This window comes from Manis javanica, chromosome 1 (genome assembly GCF_040802235.1).
Source record: "Manis javanica isolate MJ-LG chromosome 1, MJ_LKY, whole genome shotgun sequence".
NCBI lineage: Eukaryota > Metazoa > Chordata > Mammalia > Pholidota > Manidae > Manis > Manis javanica.
In genome coordinates this window covers 104,601,769-104,619,928 of record NC_133156.1, presented here as the reverse complement: position 1 = coordinate 104,619,928, position 18,160 = coordinate 104,601,769, and the positions used below count along the sequence as shown (strand labels likewise).

Here is an 18,160-nt window from a genome sequence, read left to right as displayed (position 1 = left end):
GATGTTGAATTTTGTCAAATGCTTTTTTAGCATCTATGGAGATGATCATGTGATTTTTGTCTTTCTTTTTGTTAATGTGGTAGATGATGTTGGTGGATTTTCGAATGTTGTACCATCCTTGCATCCCTGGGATGAATCCCACTTGGTCATGGTGTATGATCCTTTTGATATACTGTTGAATTCTGTTTGCTAATATTTTATTGAGTATTTTTGCATCTACATTCATCAGGGATATTGGTCTGTAATTTTCTTTTTTGGTGGGGTCTTTGCCTGGTTTTGGTATTAGGGTGATGTTGGCTTCCTAGAATGAGTTTGCGAGTATTCCCTCCTCTTCTATTTTTTGGAAAACTTTAAGGAGAATGGGTATTATGTCTTCTCTGTGTGTCTGATAAAATTCTGAGGTAAATCCGTCCGGCCCAGGGGTTTTGTTCTTGGGTAGTTTTTTGATTACCGTTTCAATTTCTTTGCTCATAATTGGTTTGTTTAACTTTTGTGTTTTTTCCTTGGTCAGTCTTGGGAGGTTGTATTTTTCTAGGTAGTTGTCCACTTCTTCTAGGTGTTCGAGTTTGTTGGCATATAGGTTTTCATAGTAGTCTTTAATAATTCTTTGTATTTCTGTGGGGTCTGTCGTGATTTTTCCATTCTCATTTCAGATTATGTTGATTTGTGTTGATTCTCTTTTTCTCTTAATAAGTTTGGCTAGAGGCTTATCTATTTTGTTTATTTTCTCAAAGAACCAGCTCTTGGTTTCGTTGATTTTTGCTATTGTTTTATTCTTCTCAATTTTGTTTATTTCTTCTCTGATCTTTATTATGTCCCTCCTTCTGCTGACTTTAGGCCTCATTTGTTCTTCTTTTTCCAATTTCGATAATTGTGATGTTAGACTATTCATTTGGGATTGTTCTTCCTTCTTCAAGTGTGCCTGGATCGCTATATACTTTCCTCTTAAGACTGCTTTCACTGCATCCCACAGAAGTTGGGGCTTTGTGTTGTTGTTGTCATTGGTTTCTATATATTCCTTGATCTCTATTTTGATTTGTTCATTGATCCATTGATTATTTAGAAGCATGTTGTTAAGCCTCCATGTGTTTGTGAGCCTTTTTGTTTTCTTCGTAGAATTTATTTCTAGTTTTATACCTTTGTGGTCTGAAAAATTGGTTGGTAGAATTTCAATATTTTGGAATTTACTGAGGCTCTTTTTGTGGGCTAGAATGTCGTCTATTCTGGAGAATGTTCTATGTGCACTTGAGAAGAATGTATATCCTGTTGCTTTTGGATGTAGAGTTCTATAGATGTCTATTAGGTCCATCTGTTCTACTGTGTTGTTCAGTGCTTCCGTGTCCTTACTTATTTTCTGCCCAGTGGATCTATCCTTTGGGGTGAGTGGTGTGTTGAAGTCTCCTAAAATGAATGCATTGCAGTCTATTTCCCCCTTTAGTTCTGTTAGTATTTGTTTCACAAATGCTGCTGCTTCTGTGTTGGGTGCATATATATTTAGAATGTTTATATCCTCTTGTTGGACTGAGCCCTTTATCATTATGTAGTGTCCTTCTTTATCTCTTGTTACTTTCTTTGTTTTGAAGTCTATTTTGTCTGATATTAGTACTGCAACACTTGCTTTCTTCTCACTGTTGTTTGCCTGAAATATGTTTTTCCATCCTTTGATTTTTAGTCTGTGCTTGTCTTTGGGTTTGAGGTGAGTTTCTTATAAGCAGTATAGATGGGTCTTGCTTTTTTATCCATTCTATTACTCTGTGTCTTTTGATTGGTGCATTAAGTCCATTTACATTTAGGGTGACTATTGAGAGATATGTACTTATTGCCATTGCAGGCTTTAGATTCGTGGTTACCAAAGGTTCAAGGTTAGCTTCTTTAGTATCTTACTGCCTAACTTAGCTCGCTTATTGAGCTGTTATATACAGTGTCTGGAGATTCTTTTCTTCTCTCCCTTCCTATTCCTACTCCATTCTTCATATGTTGGGTGTTTTGTTCTGTGCTCTTTTTAGGAGTGCTCCCATCTAGCGGAGTCCCTGTAAGATGCCCTGTAGAGATGTTGTCTAGATGTTGTCCTGTGTCCTCTCGTCTCTATTTTAGGAAGTTGTCTGTGTTATATTTTCATAATTCTATGTGGTTTTGGGAGGAGAGTTCCTCTGGTCTACTCACGCCGCCATCTTGGTTCCGCCCCCCAAAAAGGTCTATAATTACTTTTTAAAAGGCAAAATCTCAAGCATGCCAGACTTTTTGCTAGTTTCATTTCTGTCATGGTTTGACTGATTTTAACTTTACTCTTCTAATGATATTCAAAGAGTTTTTAAATTCAAGTTCAGTAACTAGTATCTGAATATAGAGAAAAATTAAGTTAAAGGAAATTTATCAATGTATTTGTTTACAAAAATTAAAACTCACAATCAGGAAAAAAACAAATACAAGGCAGTCCACTCTCCCCACTTTTATTCAACATAATACTGGAAGTCTTAGCCACAGCAATCAGACAATAAAAAGAAATAAAAGGCACCCAAATTGGTAAAGAAGATGTGAAACTGCCACTATGTAAAGATGACTTGATACTGTATATGGAAAACCCTAAAGACACCAAAAAAAACTATTAGAACTAATAAATGAATTCAGGAAGGTTACATACAAAATGAATTCATTAAAGATACATAAAAAGTCTACAAATACACAAATCTTTTGCATTTCTATATACTAAGAATGAACTTGTGGAAAGAGAAATCAAGAAAACAATTCCATTTACAATTGCATCAAAAACAATAAAATACCTAGGAATAAACCTAACCAAAGAGGTAAAAGACCTGTCCTCTGAAAACTTTAAGATATTAATGACAGAAATTGAAAAAGACACAAATAAATGGAAAGCTATCCCATGTTCATGGATAGGAAGAATAATGTCAAAATGGCTATTCTGCCCAAAGCAATTTACAGATTCATGCAATCCCCACCAAAATACCAATGGAATTTTTCAAAGAACTATAGCAAATAATCCTAAAATTTATATGGAACTATGATAGACCCTGAGTAGCCAAAGTAATCTTGAGAAAGAAGAATAAAGCTAGGGGTATCACAGTCCATGATTTTAAACTATTCTACAAAGGTACAGAGATTAAGACAGTATGGTACTGTCACGAAAATAAATACATAGATCAATGGAACAGAATAAAGCCCAGAAATAAACCCATGCATAGATGGTCAATTAATATATGACAAAAGAATCAAGAATATAAAATGGGGAAATGACAGTCTCTTCAATAAATGGTGATGGACAGCCACATGAAAAAGAATAAAACTAGATCATTGTCTTATACCATACACAAATATAAATGCAAAATAGATTAAGGACTTAAATGTAAGATATGAAATCATAAAACTCTTAGAAGAAAACATTATGCAGGAATCTCTTGAACATCAGCATGAGCAAACTTTTTTTCAGGATATATCTTCTTGGGTAAGGGAAACAAAAGCAAAAATAAACAAGTGGGACTAGATCAAACCAAAAAGTTTCTATACAGCAAAGGAAACTGTCAACAAAACAAAAAGGCAACTATGGTATGGGAGAACATATCTGCAAATGATAATATATCTGATAAGGGGTTAACATCCAAAATATAAAGAGAACTCATAAAACTCCACACCAAAAAACCAAAGAACCCAGTTAAAAATGGGCAGAGGACCTAATAGACATTTTTCTAATGAAGACATACAGATACCCAAAAAGCACATGAAAAGATGCTCTACTTCACTAATCATTATGGAAAAGCAAATCAAAACCACAGTGAGATATCATCTCACACCAATCAGAATGGCTACTATCAAAAAGACAAGAAATAATAAGTGTTGGTGAGGATGTAGAGAAAAGGGAACCCTCCTATACTGTTGGTGGGCATGTAAATCGGTCTAGCCACTGTGGAAAACAGTATGGCGGCTCCTCAAAAAACTAAATATAGAAATACCATACTACTCAGCAATTCCACTTCTGGAAATTTACCCAAAGAAACAAATCACTAATTCCAAAAGATATATGCACACCCATGTTTATTGCAGCATTATTTACAATAGCCAAGATATGGAAGCAACCCAAGTGCCTAACGACAGATGAATAAAGATGTGGTGCATATACACAATGGAATATTACTCAGTTATAAAAAGAAGGAAATCCTGTCATTTGCAACATGAATGGACTTAGAGGGTATCAGGTTAAGTGAAATAGGTCAGAGAAAGACAAATGCCATATTATTTCACTTACATGTGCAATATAAAAATCAAAACAAACAATTAAAAAGAAACAGACTCATAAATATTGACAACAGACTGTTGGTTACCATAGGGGATGGGGTGGGGGTTGGGTGAGTAAGTGAAAGGGATAAAGAGGCACAAAATTCAAATTATAAGATGAATTAGACATAGGAATCGAAGGATAGCATAGAGAATTTAACCAATAATACTGTAGTATCTTGGTATGGTAGCAGAGGGTTACCACACTTACCACAGTGAGTATTTAATAATACATATAATTACTGAGTCACTATGCTGTACAACTGAAGTCAATATAATACTGTATAACAACTATATTCCAAAAAAACATTATAACTTACAGAAACGTCTTTAGCTTTTCTGGTTTTCAGGGTTACATCATTTTTCTAGAAATAACTAAATATTATTATGTAATGACTAGCTATGAAATATTTCTGAGTTAGAACTATGTGGCCATTAGTTTAATATCTAATTGATATTTTTCTTTCCATTGTGAGTGACTTTTCTTTAAAAGGTAATTGAGATAAGTATGTTAAGACAAATTTTCTATTATTGTCTCATCCTGATTTTAAATAACAAGAACGAAAGGTTTCTGTTTTCCAGTGTTTCACCAATAGTAGGATCTTATATACATACCTTTGTCTTTCGTACTGAAGTGTCTCACTTTGAGGTTACTTTTATCTGTTAATACAATTTAATGGGCCTTTTCAATATAAAATGAACAGAAAGAATGCTTCCGTTAAAGGGAAGCAATAATTAAACAAACATTAGGAAAAAACATCCCTGAGAGTTTTGTCAGGAGGATTTGTGTGGAGAAAGCTGTGCTGTGAGTCCCATCCCCTCTCCCCAAAAGACGGGGAGAGGGATCTGCCTGCTTATAGCAAACCTAGTGGATGCTTGCATGGGTTACCCCAAGAGCTGAATATGTGGCCCCTGTGAGGAGTGGCCCCCTCCTCTAGATTGTCAGAACAGCCCTTAGAGAAGCTAGGACACCTAGAACAGCAATGGTGGCACTGGCTTTACCTTTTACATTTTTTGTTTTGAGCATGAATTCCTTTGCATGCTGATAAAGAGCAACTCTTAAGAGTCCATGTGCTGTAGACTACATGGTTTGCATTTTAAAAATTAATTAGATCACTCCTTCAGGGTTTTTGGAGGTGCGGAGTCAGGGTTGTGTGTGTGGCTGGTACCGGATGCTCCTTTCTGTTTCTTCCCTTTTCCATGAAATAGTGAGCTACTGGTCTCCAGGGATGGGAGCCACTGAGCTGGGGAACAAGATGCTCAAGGCATCAGCAAACAGGCACAGCACAGCTCATGACATGAACAATAAAGTTTGTGCTGAAGAGGCCCTCACACTAAGACCATGCATGGCCCTCAGCATATGAGCAAGTGTTCAGGCAGTCATCTCCTACTACTCCAAGGAACAGGCTACACTTTGGATCAGAAAAGCTTGAAGGGGAAAAGGGAAGTGATTTATAGAGTAGCCCCAGGAGCACATAATGTCCTAGAATCTAGGCACTTTCATGTCAGTGACTCTGATGGCCCCACCACTTGTCAGTACTGCCCCGTCACTGATCATACTCCCACTAGGAGGGCAGTCACTCCTTATGCCCTTCAGCAGATCCTTCCGAGATGTAATAGACTCCTGGGTGTTCTATCCTGGACTCCCATGGTGCTCCACCATGGGAGATATGCTGAGTGCCTCCTTTAGGTTGGGAAATCATGACAACACCCGGCCATATCATCTCCATATGGTGTCAAACCACCCACTCTGCTGTGTCAACTATGTCAACATTTTTACCTGGGACTTGTTCTAATCTGATAAGGTAAGACATGCAGACATGGAAATGGCTGTCATGAAGGAAGAAGTTTACGCACACAGATCCCCACAACCAGGAGTGAGGGCACACCAGGCCATGTGGGAGAAGGACCAGGGTCAGTCAGGAGGCCTCCTCTCTAAGAATGGCTCTGAGCCTTTACTGGGGTTTTCATGGGAAAGAATGGCCCTGGGGTGATTTAGGACAGGGGAATATTGACTACTGTGTGGCTTTGATAAAGGAGATGATTGGGGGTGTGGACTATGGATTATATACCAAAGGTTCAGGGAATCCTTTGTTATCATTAGGAATTAGCTAGACTCGGGAAGGGTAGTGTTGCTAGGATCAAGGCCTCAAATACCAGAGTATCAAGAATACAGAATATAAGAAAATACAGTTAATAAAAATAATATGCCAACAGAGGGGGATTTCTATGAGCTATAACTGAAAAAAAAATCACGACACTTGTATATCCTATTTTTCCAAAATAAAAATATTAGCCCATCTATGTCTACATAGGTCCATATAGAATTATAATGTGAAAGAACACATACTTAGTTAATAACTTGGATTGTGGCAAGAGGGGTAAGCAATGAGGAAGGAGGTGCTGGTGTGGGAAGCGAGGAGTTTCCATTACAGCAACAGCATGCCGAACATCTCATTATGTAATATTACATGTCATAAAGAGAAGCATGGAAAGATGGCCACCAACATGTTAGCAGTGGTTACCTTGGGGTAGTATGATTCCAGGTGACCATTTCATTCTTTTGTAAGTTTTTATGTTGCTTGAATTATTTATAATGAGCATGTCTATTTATATAATCAGAAAGAAACAACAGAGCTATTTGCAGTTTTTGAGGAAGACTTTTCCCTTAAAATTAAAAAAGATAATTTCCAATTTCAATGGCATTCTCAAAGGTCACAAGGATCCTCACCAAGAAGAAAAAAGTGAGAGTAAAATAGTCAGAGCTTAAGAAAATCAACTATGAAGTATATGTATGGAAAACATTGGGCCACAAAAGTCTGATATGAGGCGTAACACACACTTAAAAACTCAACAATTGTATACTTTTGAATTCAATTGTATAGAATTGAATACTTGGTATTCAAGCCCACAAAAAACTCTTTTACTAGATTCCTGCTGGTAAGAATCAGGAAGAAAGTTAATATAGGATTAGCTTCATGATAATCATTTGTGAATTCTGATACAAGAAGAGTAGATGTTAAATTAGAAATTTTATGACAACATTGCATGTTTAGCCAGATTCCCTGCCAGGACATTTTCTGCTTAGATGAGTGAAATAGGTCTTGGTCATATCTTAACATGATTCATTGAAAGAGAGTTCAAGCATGAGTACAGACTGCCACCTGACACATTAAAGAAACATAGGATTTTCTCCAAGTTAAAAACTTTCTGTAAAGCACACGTTTTGGATTGAACCCCAAAATATTTAACACAAAGCTAAATAATGTTCAACTAAGTAAATCAGTGCAAAACTGAATACATGAATAAGAAAGAAGAAAATGCTGATGCTAACCTTTCAACTATTATTTTTGGTATGATCATCTTCAGTAAAATCATCATGGAAGTGAAAATGAACAGCAATGGTAAAGTCAGTAAGAGAAAGTCAGTGCTGATAACCTCCACTTATTCATCCCAGATTGCATCTTGTAGTTCACACAATCTGCTCAAGGTGCTCCATGGGGGTGCCTCAACCTGTTTCCTTGAACTACAGCAATATGGGCTGTCCCAGACCCAGTAACTGGGATCAATGAGACTTGTTTTGATTATAAACTACACAGAAGTCTGTTTCAGGATTTCATGCAAATACTAACTTCATTAGAAAATACAGGGGTAAAAAAATCACCCAAGTTCAGGGTTAATTTTAACTGGACACTTTAAAAAAAAGACAAAAAACAGTCTCATTTAAAAAGTTTCATCAATAGAGATACAAAAGTACTAAGTATTGATATTCATCCTTCCTCATCACTGCTGCTCCAGGCGTCTTCAAATGCTGGATTTAATTGTGATTTGGTTGTAGTCTAAGAAAACAGGGAAAAAAAGGGGAAGGTTTGATTATTCTATTTTATAACTTTAGGTTTATAATATACTTTTGAAATATAAAATGAAAAGCAGTTAGTTTACTTTGAAAGAAATTACGTGGTTGCTAATTTCAAAAGTAATGTACAAAAGAAACACACCATATACAACATAAAATAATGTAACTTCATTTTAGATACACCAAACTCTATCCAAATTATCCGTTTCCTTCAAAGTAGTACCTCACAAACACACACATATATGTACTTACATATATACTATGACGCTGCTGTTGCTTAAGACATTTCTATAACTCTTTGGAATTACCTAGATAAGGGGGTACTTAACATCCAAGTGGCTAAGAGTAGAATCAGCTCTATAGTCTGACTTGATAACCCAAAATACTAATGATATCAACTGTTTACTGTTTGAGTGGACCTGACTTTTATAAATAAGCAAATATCAATAATGGGAAATAAGGTGTTAATCAAACTGAGTAACATTATTTCTGGTCCAAAAAGTAATGTGAGTTATTGGGCAGAGAGGGTTATTTATTTATTTATAATTTCAGAAGCACATGCAAAATATGTCAGAAATGGTAACATGTTTGTCATTAGGACATAGGTTTCCCTGGGAAATTTCTTTGACATATAATATACATCTGGATGGTGTTGACTTAAAACAATAGAACATCACAGTATTACAACTTCAGAGCCATACTTAGTAAAGATAGTCAGCAACTTTAATTATCTGTGGTATTTCAAATCAACTCACTTTTTTGGGGAAACTTTTTGAATGGCTACCTTCTTATTCTATGGCAAATAACTAAGGGCTTTAAGATGGTCTCATTTTTTGAGTATCTGAGCATTATGAAACAGGTTTGTTTCTAATTCTGTAGCTTTTACATTTGCTAAAGTTGTTCAAACCCAAATCCAATTATGTGTTAGCACCAGACTACTCTTAAATTATCTTAGATGTATTGCCTTTTATAACATACAGCAATATTATATGTTACAGACAACCCTTACTATAGATCTGAGAATGTTCATTTTCTTTTTGATGAACATGATGACTTAGCATCTTATAATCCAACGTTAACAGTAAAAAAAGTGGGTGTCTTAGAGTAAATTCCCCCAAGTATCAGCTAGAATAGCTAGAAAACAACATATTAATTTAGATATTATTTATAGCTGTTAAAGCTATAGAGTCCATTATTAAGCCTAATGTTGGCTATTGTCACCATTATCAAACCTAATGTTGGCTGTTGTCACTTAGTTGTACAAATTTCATTACACTCCAAATGCTGATATGAAAAACTATTACCAAAACTCAGCTAACTATTTACTTATTTCTGGCAGCAGTCCACTGAGTTGCAAGAGTAGCATACTGAAGTCTGTTCATTTATTCTTTCATCCAAATGTTTACTGAATGTCCTATCTTTCTGGGTTTATAATTTAACTACTAAGTTAGGTTATTTAGTGAGAGTTTATTCAAAGACGTATTGTCCTGGGGTTAGATGACTCTTCTTCCTAACTCTATCTTTAGAAGCCTTTAACTTTGGCTTAGATATCTACCAAAAATGTTCCTGGATGGATAAGCCACACAAAGGTTATGCCTCTTAAATCCACAATGAAGTCCAATATGTAACCTATTAAACATCTTAATTTCACTTAAAGACAACAGAGAAGCAAAATTATATTTTATTGTAAAGTATTTTTGCCATGGTGAGCAAAGAAATAAAAATAATTAAATGAAAATAGAAATGCAGTTGCAAATAAATTTTATTTTATAGTAGTGAAGGATAACAATATGAATGCATTACAGTATTATTAGAAGTACACTTTATTGCTAAAAAAAATTACAAATAAAACATGATACTTATAGTTAAAAGCTGCAGTAAAAATGTGTATGTATGTGGTACACATGTTGCTGTTTGAGACCAACTGGCCAAGTGTATTTACCTATGTATTACTTCGGTTTTCTCTACAACATCTCCTCCTAGTGGTCATCCTTCCTATGCTAGAATATAATCCATCTCTACTTCACCCAGATGGATGGCCTGTTCTACTGACCGATAAATTGTGAACGTTGTGGAGATAGGGAAGACTGAGTTTAGAGGAGATCCAGGTCCAAGTAATGAGAAGGAAGAACAAAACCAAACTTAATTATTTAAAATACATACATCTTGAGCTATTCTAAATTTCTTTCTGGTAATTCTCTACAGGTAAAATACAGGGTTATTTGTGTCAGGAAGTAATTATACAAATGGTAAATAAAACAGCTAGGTATTGTGTAACCATCAAAATAAAGTGAGATTCTCGATGAGAGGTCAGATTTAAACTATAAAGTAGCTGCACTACAGATCTCAGGCAGAAAAATGTGATTAGGAGTTATATAGGCTTGCCCTGACCATGATGAAGCTTTAAGAAGCATGTTGAAAAGGAAAGCAGAGTCCTCAGAATATGACACAACTAATTAAATAATAGGATTTATGCTTAAAGACCATAAAGTCCATCCCTATCACCCAATGCCTTTCAGTTTCTTACAGTACAACTAAATTCTTCTATCTTGGACATTAGAAGAGATACCCTTAAGGGATTATACCTTGGTTGATGTGGAAGTAAATCTCATCTCAAGGCTGGATTTCAAAGGAAACCTAAGAAAAATTTGGCCCGTATGATTCTGATATTTGGAGATAACATAAAACTGTCCCAGATCACTAATGAACGGCAGAACTGGGAATCAAGCCCAGTGAACAGCATTATTATTTAGTTTACCTGAAACTAAAGAATGAGTGCATCTATTTTGTTTCGAACCATGTTACAATGCTTTTCCAGGAAACTGCTGCAGTCAGTTATTTGATAGTTGACATGAAAACACTTACACGAGTTAAATAGTAAATATACATGTGAGAAATGGGATCTCCTAGGATCTGTATCAGATCATATTCATCTACTTACATTCACAGGAATCTTTCAAACTAAAGTTTTGTGAAAATAATCTTAGCACATACCATTTTATGTAATATGAGAATGATGGTTAATTAAAGTTAAAGCACATAACTGTATTTTAAAAGATAAGGTTTTATAGCTCTAAAACAAATATAAAGCTAACTTGTTTTTTGTGTATCTCTGATTTTCTCTTTGTTCAGCTTCATTTCTCATACACAAAAATTCTAGGTAAGGAGTTCAAACTCACTATACCTACATAATAAGGAAATAAACTATGAGTCACAAACTATCTTTGTAAATGAAGGAATTTAGTATTTTAATATCCTTTTTCCATACATAAGTCATAGATTTATTTAAAATTTATTTTTATTGTTTTCATTTGGTAAATAATTCTTATACTTCCTAACATAGTGTATGGTATTGTAACTTGGATTTAATGTACACAGTAATTCCCAAACAGTAGGAAATGGTAATAATAAATGGCTGAACCAAACTATTTGATCATATTAAGCTTTCTATAGAAGAATATTTGGTCATTTAGAGCAGCTGCACATCAAAACTAATCAAAGCTATAATGAACCAAATTAGACATGTGATGAAATCTAGAAGTATTCATCCAGTGTTTGGCCAGCTGCTTGAAAATTTATTACTATGTTTTTTCTCTCTTCTCATTTGTATTAGGGCCAAAAGGAAATTCACAGGCTTCATAGTGCAGCAAACCGTTATCAGTTGCAAATTTAGGTATGAAATATATTTTGTCAATAGCTGCTAAATGGTATCAACTATCCCCATAAAAATTCATTTCCATGTGGTTTTGGACAAAGTCCTATTTTCATAAAAAAGAAGGAAAAAATGAAAAATGTTTTTAGAATTTTAAACTTGCTCTATCAGTAACTTGCTTCCATCTCCAATTAAGATGCTTTGTTTTTACTATGACCTGGGTGAGATTAACCTAAGGTATTTCTAACTACATTATTGTTATTTCCAACTGTAAAACACTTTCATATGTAAATACTGTTTTTCAGACATCAGACTTCTTATATCCTAGAAATTATGATAAATAGGGATGATTAAAAGTGTTTAGTAAAATAATCTTTGGTGGGAGAGATATCACCTTTAGACAGCTTGACATAAGTAAAAAAAATAAAAAGGCTACCACTTAAGTTCAGAGATCATATCTTATTCGTTTTTGTTTACCCACTATATTTTTGTTTACCCAGGCTCTTTATTCACACTGTCATATTTGTACCAACTTATGTTCTAAGATTAGGCACTAAAAGACTGCTGGTAGTAGCATAAATTGGTAAAATTGGACAGTCTGAATAAAAAGCCTTAAGTCACACATGGTAACTCAAGAGATAAATCTGCTTCTAGGAATCTATCCAAAGAAGTAATCAGAAATATAAACAATTTGTGAACAGATATTTACTTTGATTTGTTTAAAATGGTCAAAGGAAATGTGTTCAAACAGGTAAATATTTAAGTTAATTGTGGCATATGACAGAATGCTATATTATTATATAAAAATATTTACAAATAGTTTTTAATGACATGGAAAAAGGCTTCTTGTATAATATTAAGTAAGAAAAGTAGGATGCTCTATTGTATATCCAAGCATATTAGACATGTTAAGAAAACATATGTATAAAAAAGAAATAAGAATGAAGTAAATAAAAATGTTGATAGTGATTAATTCAACTTAAGAAATTTATGTTCTTTTAGTATTTTTCTGAATATTCAAAATGTGTTATAATAGGCAAATTATTTTTATAATCAGAAAATAGCAAGAAATGCTTTAAAAGTCCTTCTTACATAAAGTAAATTATTAAAACTTTTTCCATATGATTTATAAGTCATTGTATAATTTGTACAAATAATATTTACCTCATCATCAGGAACTGGTTCATATAAGGATGGTACCCAAGAAAGAATATTGCAGTCTCTGCTACAGCTATAAAGTTCCTGTAACACAGAAAGCAAAAATGTGATTGTGGGTCCATTTATAGCTGGTACCAATCTAAAATGAACTACATTAGCTTTTTAAACAATTAATTCTTAGGTTAAATCAATTAGATTAATTCTATTTCTACTCCCAAAGAAACTGGGCTGATGCCTTTTGTTTGTATAAGATGTAGTAAAGCTTTGTTGTGTATTTTCAAATAGTATTAGTATATGTCACAGCTTGTTAACATGTGAAAGTTTTACAAATACAATCAACAACTTAGTGGCTTTTATCCTCTTATTTCAAGTGTCAAAGTAGAGAAAGAAAAAAATGGATCAAAATAGTTTGTCCTTCTATGTCAGTAACTTAACTTAATAAAGACAAAAATAAAGAAACCATGAGTTTCCAGGTAAAACAGACCAAAAGTTCACAAAAAGTTTTATTTAGCTCACATGTGCCTAACTGGCTTGCTATTCACCAGAAGAACTTCTAAGACCCATCTGCCATGCTTGCTGGAAAATTTAGTTTACAAGGGGAAACTTGGGTTGGTGCAGTCTCTGTCAATTTATTTGTGGATATGCTGTTTGCACGTGGTTGAACAATGCTTATTCCCATCCCAACAAAATTTAAGGGATGTGTTACATTGACTAGTACTGAAAACATTCCTATGGGACAGTGAAACAGATACTCTTATATACAAAGGGTATAAATTGGTATGATCTTTTTGGAGAATAGAATCTCAACACATATCAAAAGTTTTTGTATGCATTTCTAAGAAATCATGCCTAAGACACATGAAATTCAAAAATATCATTAGTGTTAGGTTTATAAAAATAAAAATAGAAATAATTGTCTAAATGTAGGGTAATGATTTATATATAACAATGTTGCATTCACATTACAGGATATTATAGAACCATAAACATTAAATTTTCTTTGGAAGAATATTTAATGACATGAAAAAATACCTATGTCAAGAGAGAAGAGCAGGATATAAACCAAATAGTCATAGTGGGAAGGGCAAAAAACATGACTTAAAACCCCAGGTCAAATTAAAGAAAAAGATACTATTTAAAAGAGAAGGAGCTAAAAAGAAAAAACAGTAAAATGTTTTAAGTAGTTGTAAAATTCAATCATTGTTTTTTTCCCTCACTAATATATTTCTGTATTTCTACACAAATATTTCTAACAATGAACCTTTTCTTTTTCTGTTCTGGTATGTAATCTTTTTTATTGTTCATCTCAAAAACTATCTGAATCACAATATAATTGTATTTTTCCAAAAAATAAAGTAAGGGTTCTAGGTAAAGGGAAAATAAGACGGTGAAGCTATTTATAGGAAATACAGATTTTAAAAATTAAAGTAAATTAAATTTTAATTATACATTATCAAATTTTCTAAATGGAACAAAATTCTAGGCACACCTGTTAGGAAGCTCTGATTTGGTGGAAAGCAGTAATTCGTAGTCAGATTACCTGGGTTAAAAGCTTGGCGGTGTCTTTAGGTGATTCTGGACAATAAAATAAATACCACATTCTAGGAATTTCTTTGAATGGATAATCATGCTCTGTCATGTCAATAACTACTTGCAGGTTTGAGGCAAGTCATGTCACTTCTCTGGCACTTTAGTTTTCTTCTAACAGAAGTAACACCAAAAATATATAACCAGTGGAACACAAGGGTACTGACCAATCAGAAGAGATACTGCCATAGAGTGAAAGCAGGGTTGAGGTGAGGGCTAGGAGGTCCCAGGGAACAGGGTGAAGCTAGAGGTCACTTAGAAAGCTTGGTGCAACAGCTACATAATATTGAAACCGTGCAGTAGGATACTGCCATGTTGATGTGTGCTGGTTCAAAAATCAGCCCTGTGTATCCTACTGCACGGTTTCAGTCACAAATTAAGTAACCAGTTTTAATAAACAAATGAATAAGAGCCTCGCTAGATTATGGTTAAATTCCCTTCTATCTCTAATAATACATGATTTTCATTCTATTGGATTTAACTCTTATGTGCCTCATTTTTCTTGACTACAAAATGGAAAATACCAATAGTCTTGCTATATCAGAGACTCATATAAAGGCACAGATGAGGTAATCTGTGCAAATATTTGCTGAAAAAAAACCCCTCTGCTCCATTGGTGAGATAAAAAAGAAAGGTCAGCTGTTACACAAACAAAAGCCTTGGGTATTTAAGAAATAATGTAAGTTGTATAAACTCAAAAACAAACTTATTATCCACTGGCAGAAAATCATGAAGAAATAAAATTTTAGACACATGCACACATACAAAGTCAAGGTACACAAACTACATTTTAAGATTAGATACACATATTCCATTTTTTCCTAAATGATTGTTTTTAAATTATTTGAATTGACAGAGATTTTCAACTGCTAAATGGAGCTCATATGCAAAAGAAAGAATTTATCCCAGTCAAGTTACACAGTACTGTATCAGTTCTTATATATATCCCATACCATCTAAAAATCTGTCCTGTATTATCCACTATTTAAAAATGTGGATAAAAAGTATAATTCTTCAGAATGAAATCCTAATTTTCTTTCATATACAACTAGTCTACCAGGTAGCTACTTATTTTTAACTCCCTTAAGTATATGATTTTTACCTGGAAATGGGATTGAAATACACAGCAGTCAACAGTTTTATAATGTCCCTTAAGCATAGATATCCGTTCTCCTGAGTAAATTGTATAAATAGCAATGGTGCTACCATATGGTACAAAAACAAATTCCAAACTGCAGCCACAGGAGACAGTGAACTTCAATCCTTTTCTGCTGTCATTACAAACTTTTCCATAGTTGACCTGTAGAATTTAAAATTATAATGTTACCCATTTCTTAAATATGAATCAAAAAGTTAACAAAAGCTGGAAGAAATATTTACCTAAAATATTGTAATACACTACAGAGAGAGCTCTATTAAATAGAAAGTGATTAATGTCCTAGTAGAAACAAGAGCCACTATCATAAATGTGTATTTCACATAAGAGGGAAATACAAATAGTAAAAATCAAAAAACCCAAAGCAAATGTGTACATTTCAACCCTGACAGAAAAAAATGCAAATGAAGGCAACTTTGTAGAATCACTTTAGATCATTTAGCAAATTTCTAAGACACCATAAGACACTCGGTATAAGTGAGGTAAACATGTTGGTGGCACTGTAATCTGGTCATTCCTCTAAAAGGCCAAATGGTTTATTATACAACAAAATACAAGCTTTTGTTTTTTTTGAGGGGGGAGGGATAACCTTTCTATTTTAATACTTTTTTTCTTTTTCCTATATTTTTAATTATGGTAAAATACACATAACATAAAATTTGGCATCTTAGTCATAGTTACATGTACTGTTCAAGTGACATTAAATATATCCACATTGTTGCACAACTATCACCACCATCCATCTCCAGAATTGTCTTCGTCTTGCAAAACTGAATCTCTGTGCCATTAAATAATGAAGATATCCTTCCTCCATGACCTAGGTACTACTCCTGGAAATTCATTTTGGGGAAATAGTTAAACAGCAAAAAGCTATATGCCCAGAAGAATTCAATGAAGCATTATCTAGAATGACAAAATAACTAAGAATTGAGTAAATTCCTAATAATGTTATATTAACTTTATTGTTTATATGGCAATTAGAAATCATAATTATGAAAATTATGCTGAGAGTAGATATAAAAGTTAAGTATAAAATGCAAGGAACACAAGTAGTTTGTATACTATAACTGCAGCTTTATGTAAATAATTATTTATTTGGGACAAAAAAATAAAAATTCTGTACCTGGATACGAAGGTGCAAGCGCAACCACATCAGCAGCACCTGAGCAGTTAGAAACACAGAATTCCAGGTCCTATCCCAATCCTACTAAACTGGAATCTTCATTACAACAAGATCCCTAGGTAGTCTGTAGGCTTCTTAAGGTCTGAGAAGCTTTGAGTTAAAGAAACTGACAACTTTACTTTGTACTGGTAATTTAGATGAGCAGTTTAGGGTAGGAATAATACCAGCAGCTAATTATTTGGGAATTATAATCATTTAGATCACTAAAATCTCCCTTCACTGTGGCTAATGGTAATCTATTAAACAGTTATTTGCTTTTTTCTTTTTCTAAAGGTTGGGTGGGATTGTGTCTGTCTGTATGTGTATATATGTGTATGCATATGTGTTTGTGCATATAAACAAACACTGGGTCCCAAATGGATATATGCTGATAATCTGTGGATACCACACTTGGCTTACCCACCCTCCAGGTTAGCATGTGACAGAAATCAGCCAAAAATGCACCTGTCTCACTCAAGTAGGGGTAGAATGAAATACTAAAACATCAAAGCCATAGTCAGTAACTTGAGTTTTTGAAACCCACTTCACTCCCCATCCTCCTTCTTCGGCTTCTTAGGAAAATGAAATATTTAACCTCTGAGTTTCATTCTTCTAATCTGTTAAGTGGAAACAACATCATTTATCAGAGTTATTTGTGAGAAACCAAATGAAATAATGCATATGGAAGCACCTATAACATAAAGGTATTAAGTCCTGAAAGTTATTAATTCCTACATATATTTAAAATAATGATACTACCTCATTTGTATCTTTTGATCTTACATTTACAATAATTTCTAGAATAGCAGTGGGGAGGGGTGGAGGAAAAACACAAATCTTTAACTAGAATTCTCTGTTTCTCCTGGAAAAATTATAAACTGCTGGACTTTGATGGTTTATTTACATTTATCACAACTACTAACTAAAAACTTTTGATTTTTTCACTATACCACATTCCATTCCAAAGGTGAACCAGAAAGTGCTGAATGAGGTATGAATATTGAACTAGCTCACTAACTTTTCTCTTTGTCCTTAGGCATTTCCCATCCAATTCATCCTGCAACTTAACTTCCTACTAATCTTCATAAATCACTACTGTGATCTTATCACCTGTGGCTTCAAAACTATCAGTGTATTTTCAATGCCTCATGGAATAAAGTTCTAATAACAAACTAAGGAAAGGAGGGATCTACCAATTACTAAATGCTTACTAACTGTCACATACTGTGTGCTAGGGGATTATCGAAGGTTCCCATGTTATGACTATAAATGCTTACTATAAAAAGCAGTGTGTGATAA

At 33.9% G+C, this 18,160-nt stretch overlaps 1 protein-coding gene across 4 annotated transcripts in view; it reads right to left on the bottom strand.

Annotated features, from left to right (window-relative positions):
• Nucleotides 1-7,966: 7,966 nt before the first annotated feature.
• The window catches only part of ERCC8 (ERCC excision repair 8, CSA ubiquitin ligase complex subunit), a 45,857-nt gene continuing 35,663 nt past the window's right edge, over nucleotides 7,967-18,160 (bottom strand). For 2 of the 4 annotated variants that reach the window (XM_073235896.1, XM_073235898.1), the window contains 4 exons: nucleotides 16,823-16,861; nucleotides 15,646-15,843; nucleotides 12,963-13,040; nucleotides 7,967-8,129 (listed from right to left, as the gene is read on the bottom strand). In XM_073235896.1, the coding sequence (XP_073091997.1) occupies nucleotides 8,061-8,129; nucleotides 12,963-13,040; nucleotides 15,646-15,843; nucleotides 16,823-16,861 (384 nt within the window). In that variant the 3' untranslated portion in view covers nucleotides 7,967-8,060. The remainder of the gene's footprint in view (nucleotides 8,130-12,962; nucleotides 13,041-15,645; nucleotides 15,844-16,822; nucleotides 16,862-18,160) is intronic. The other 2 variants (XM_017663798.3, XM_073235902.1) reach the window with 2 other exon arrangements.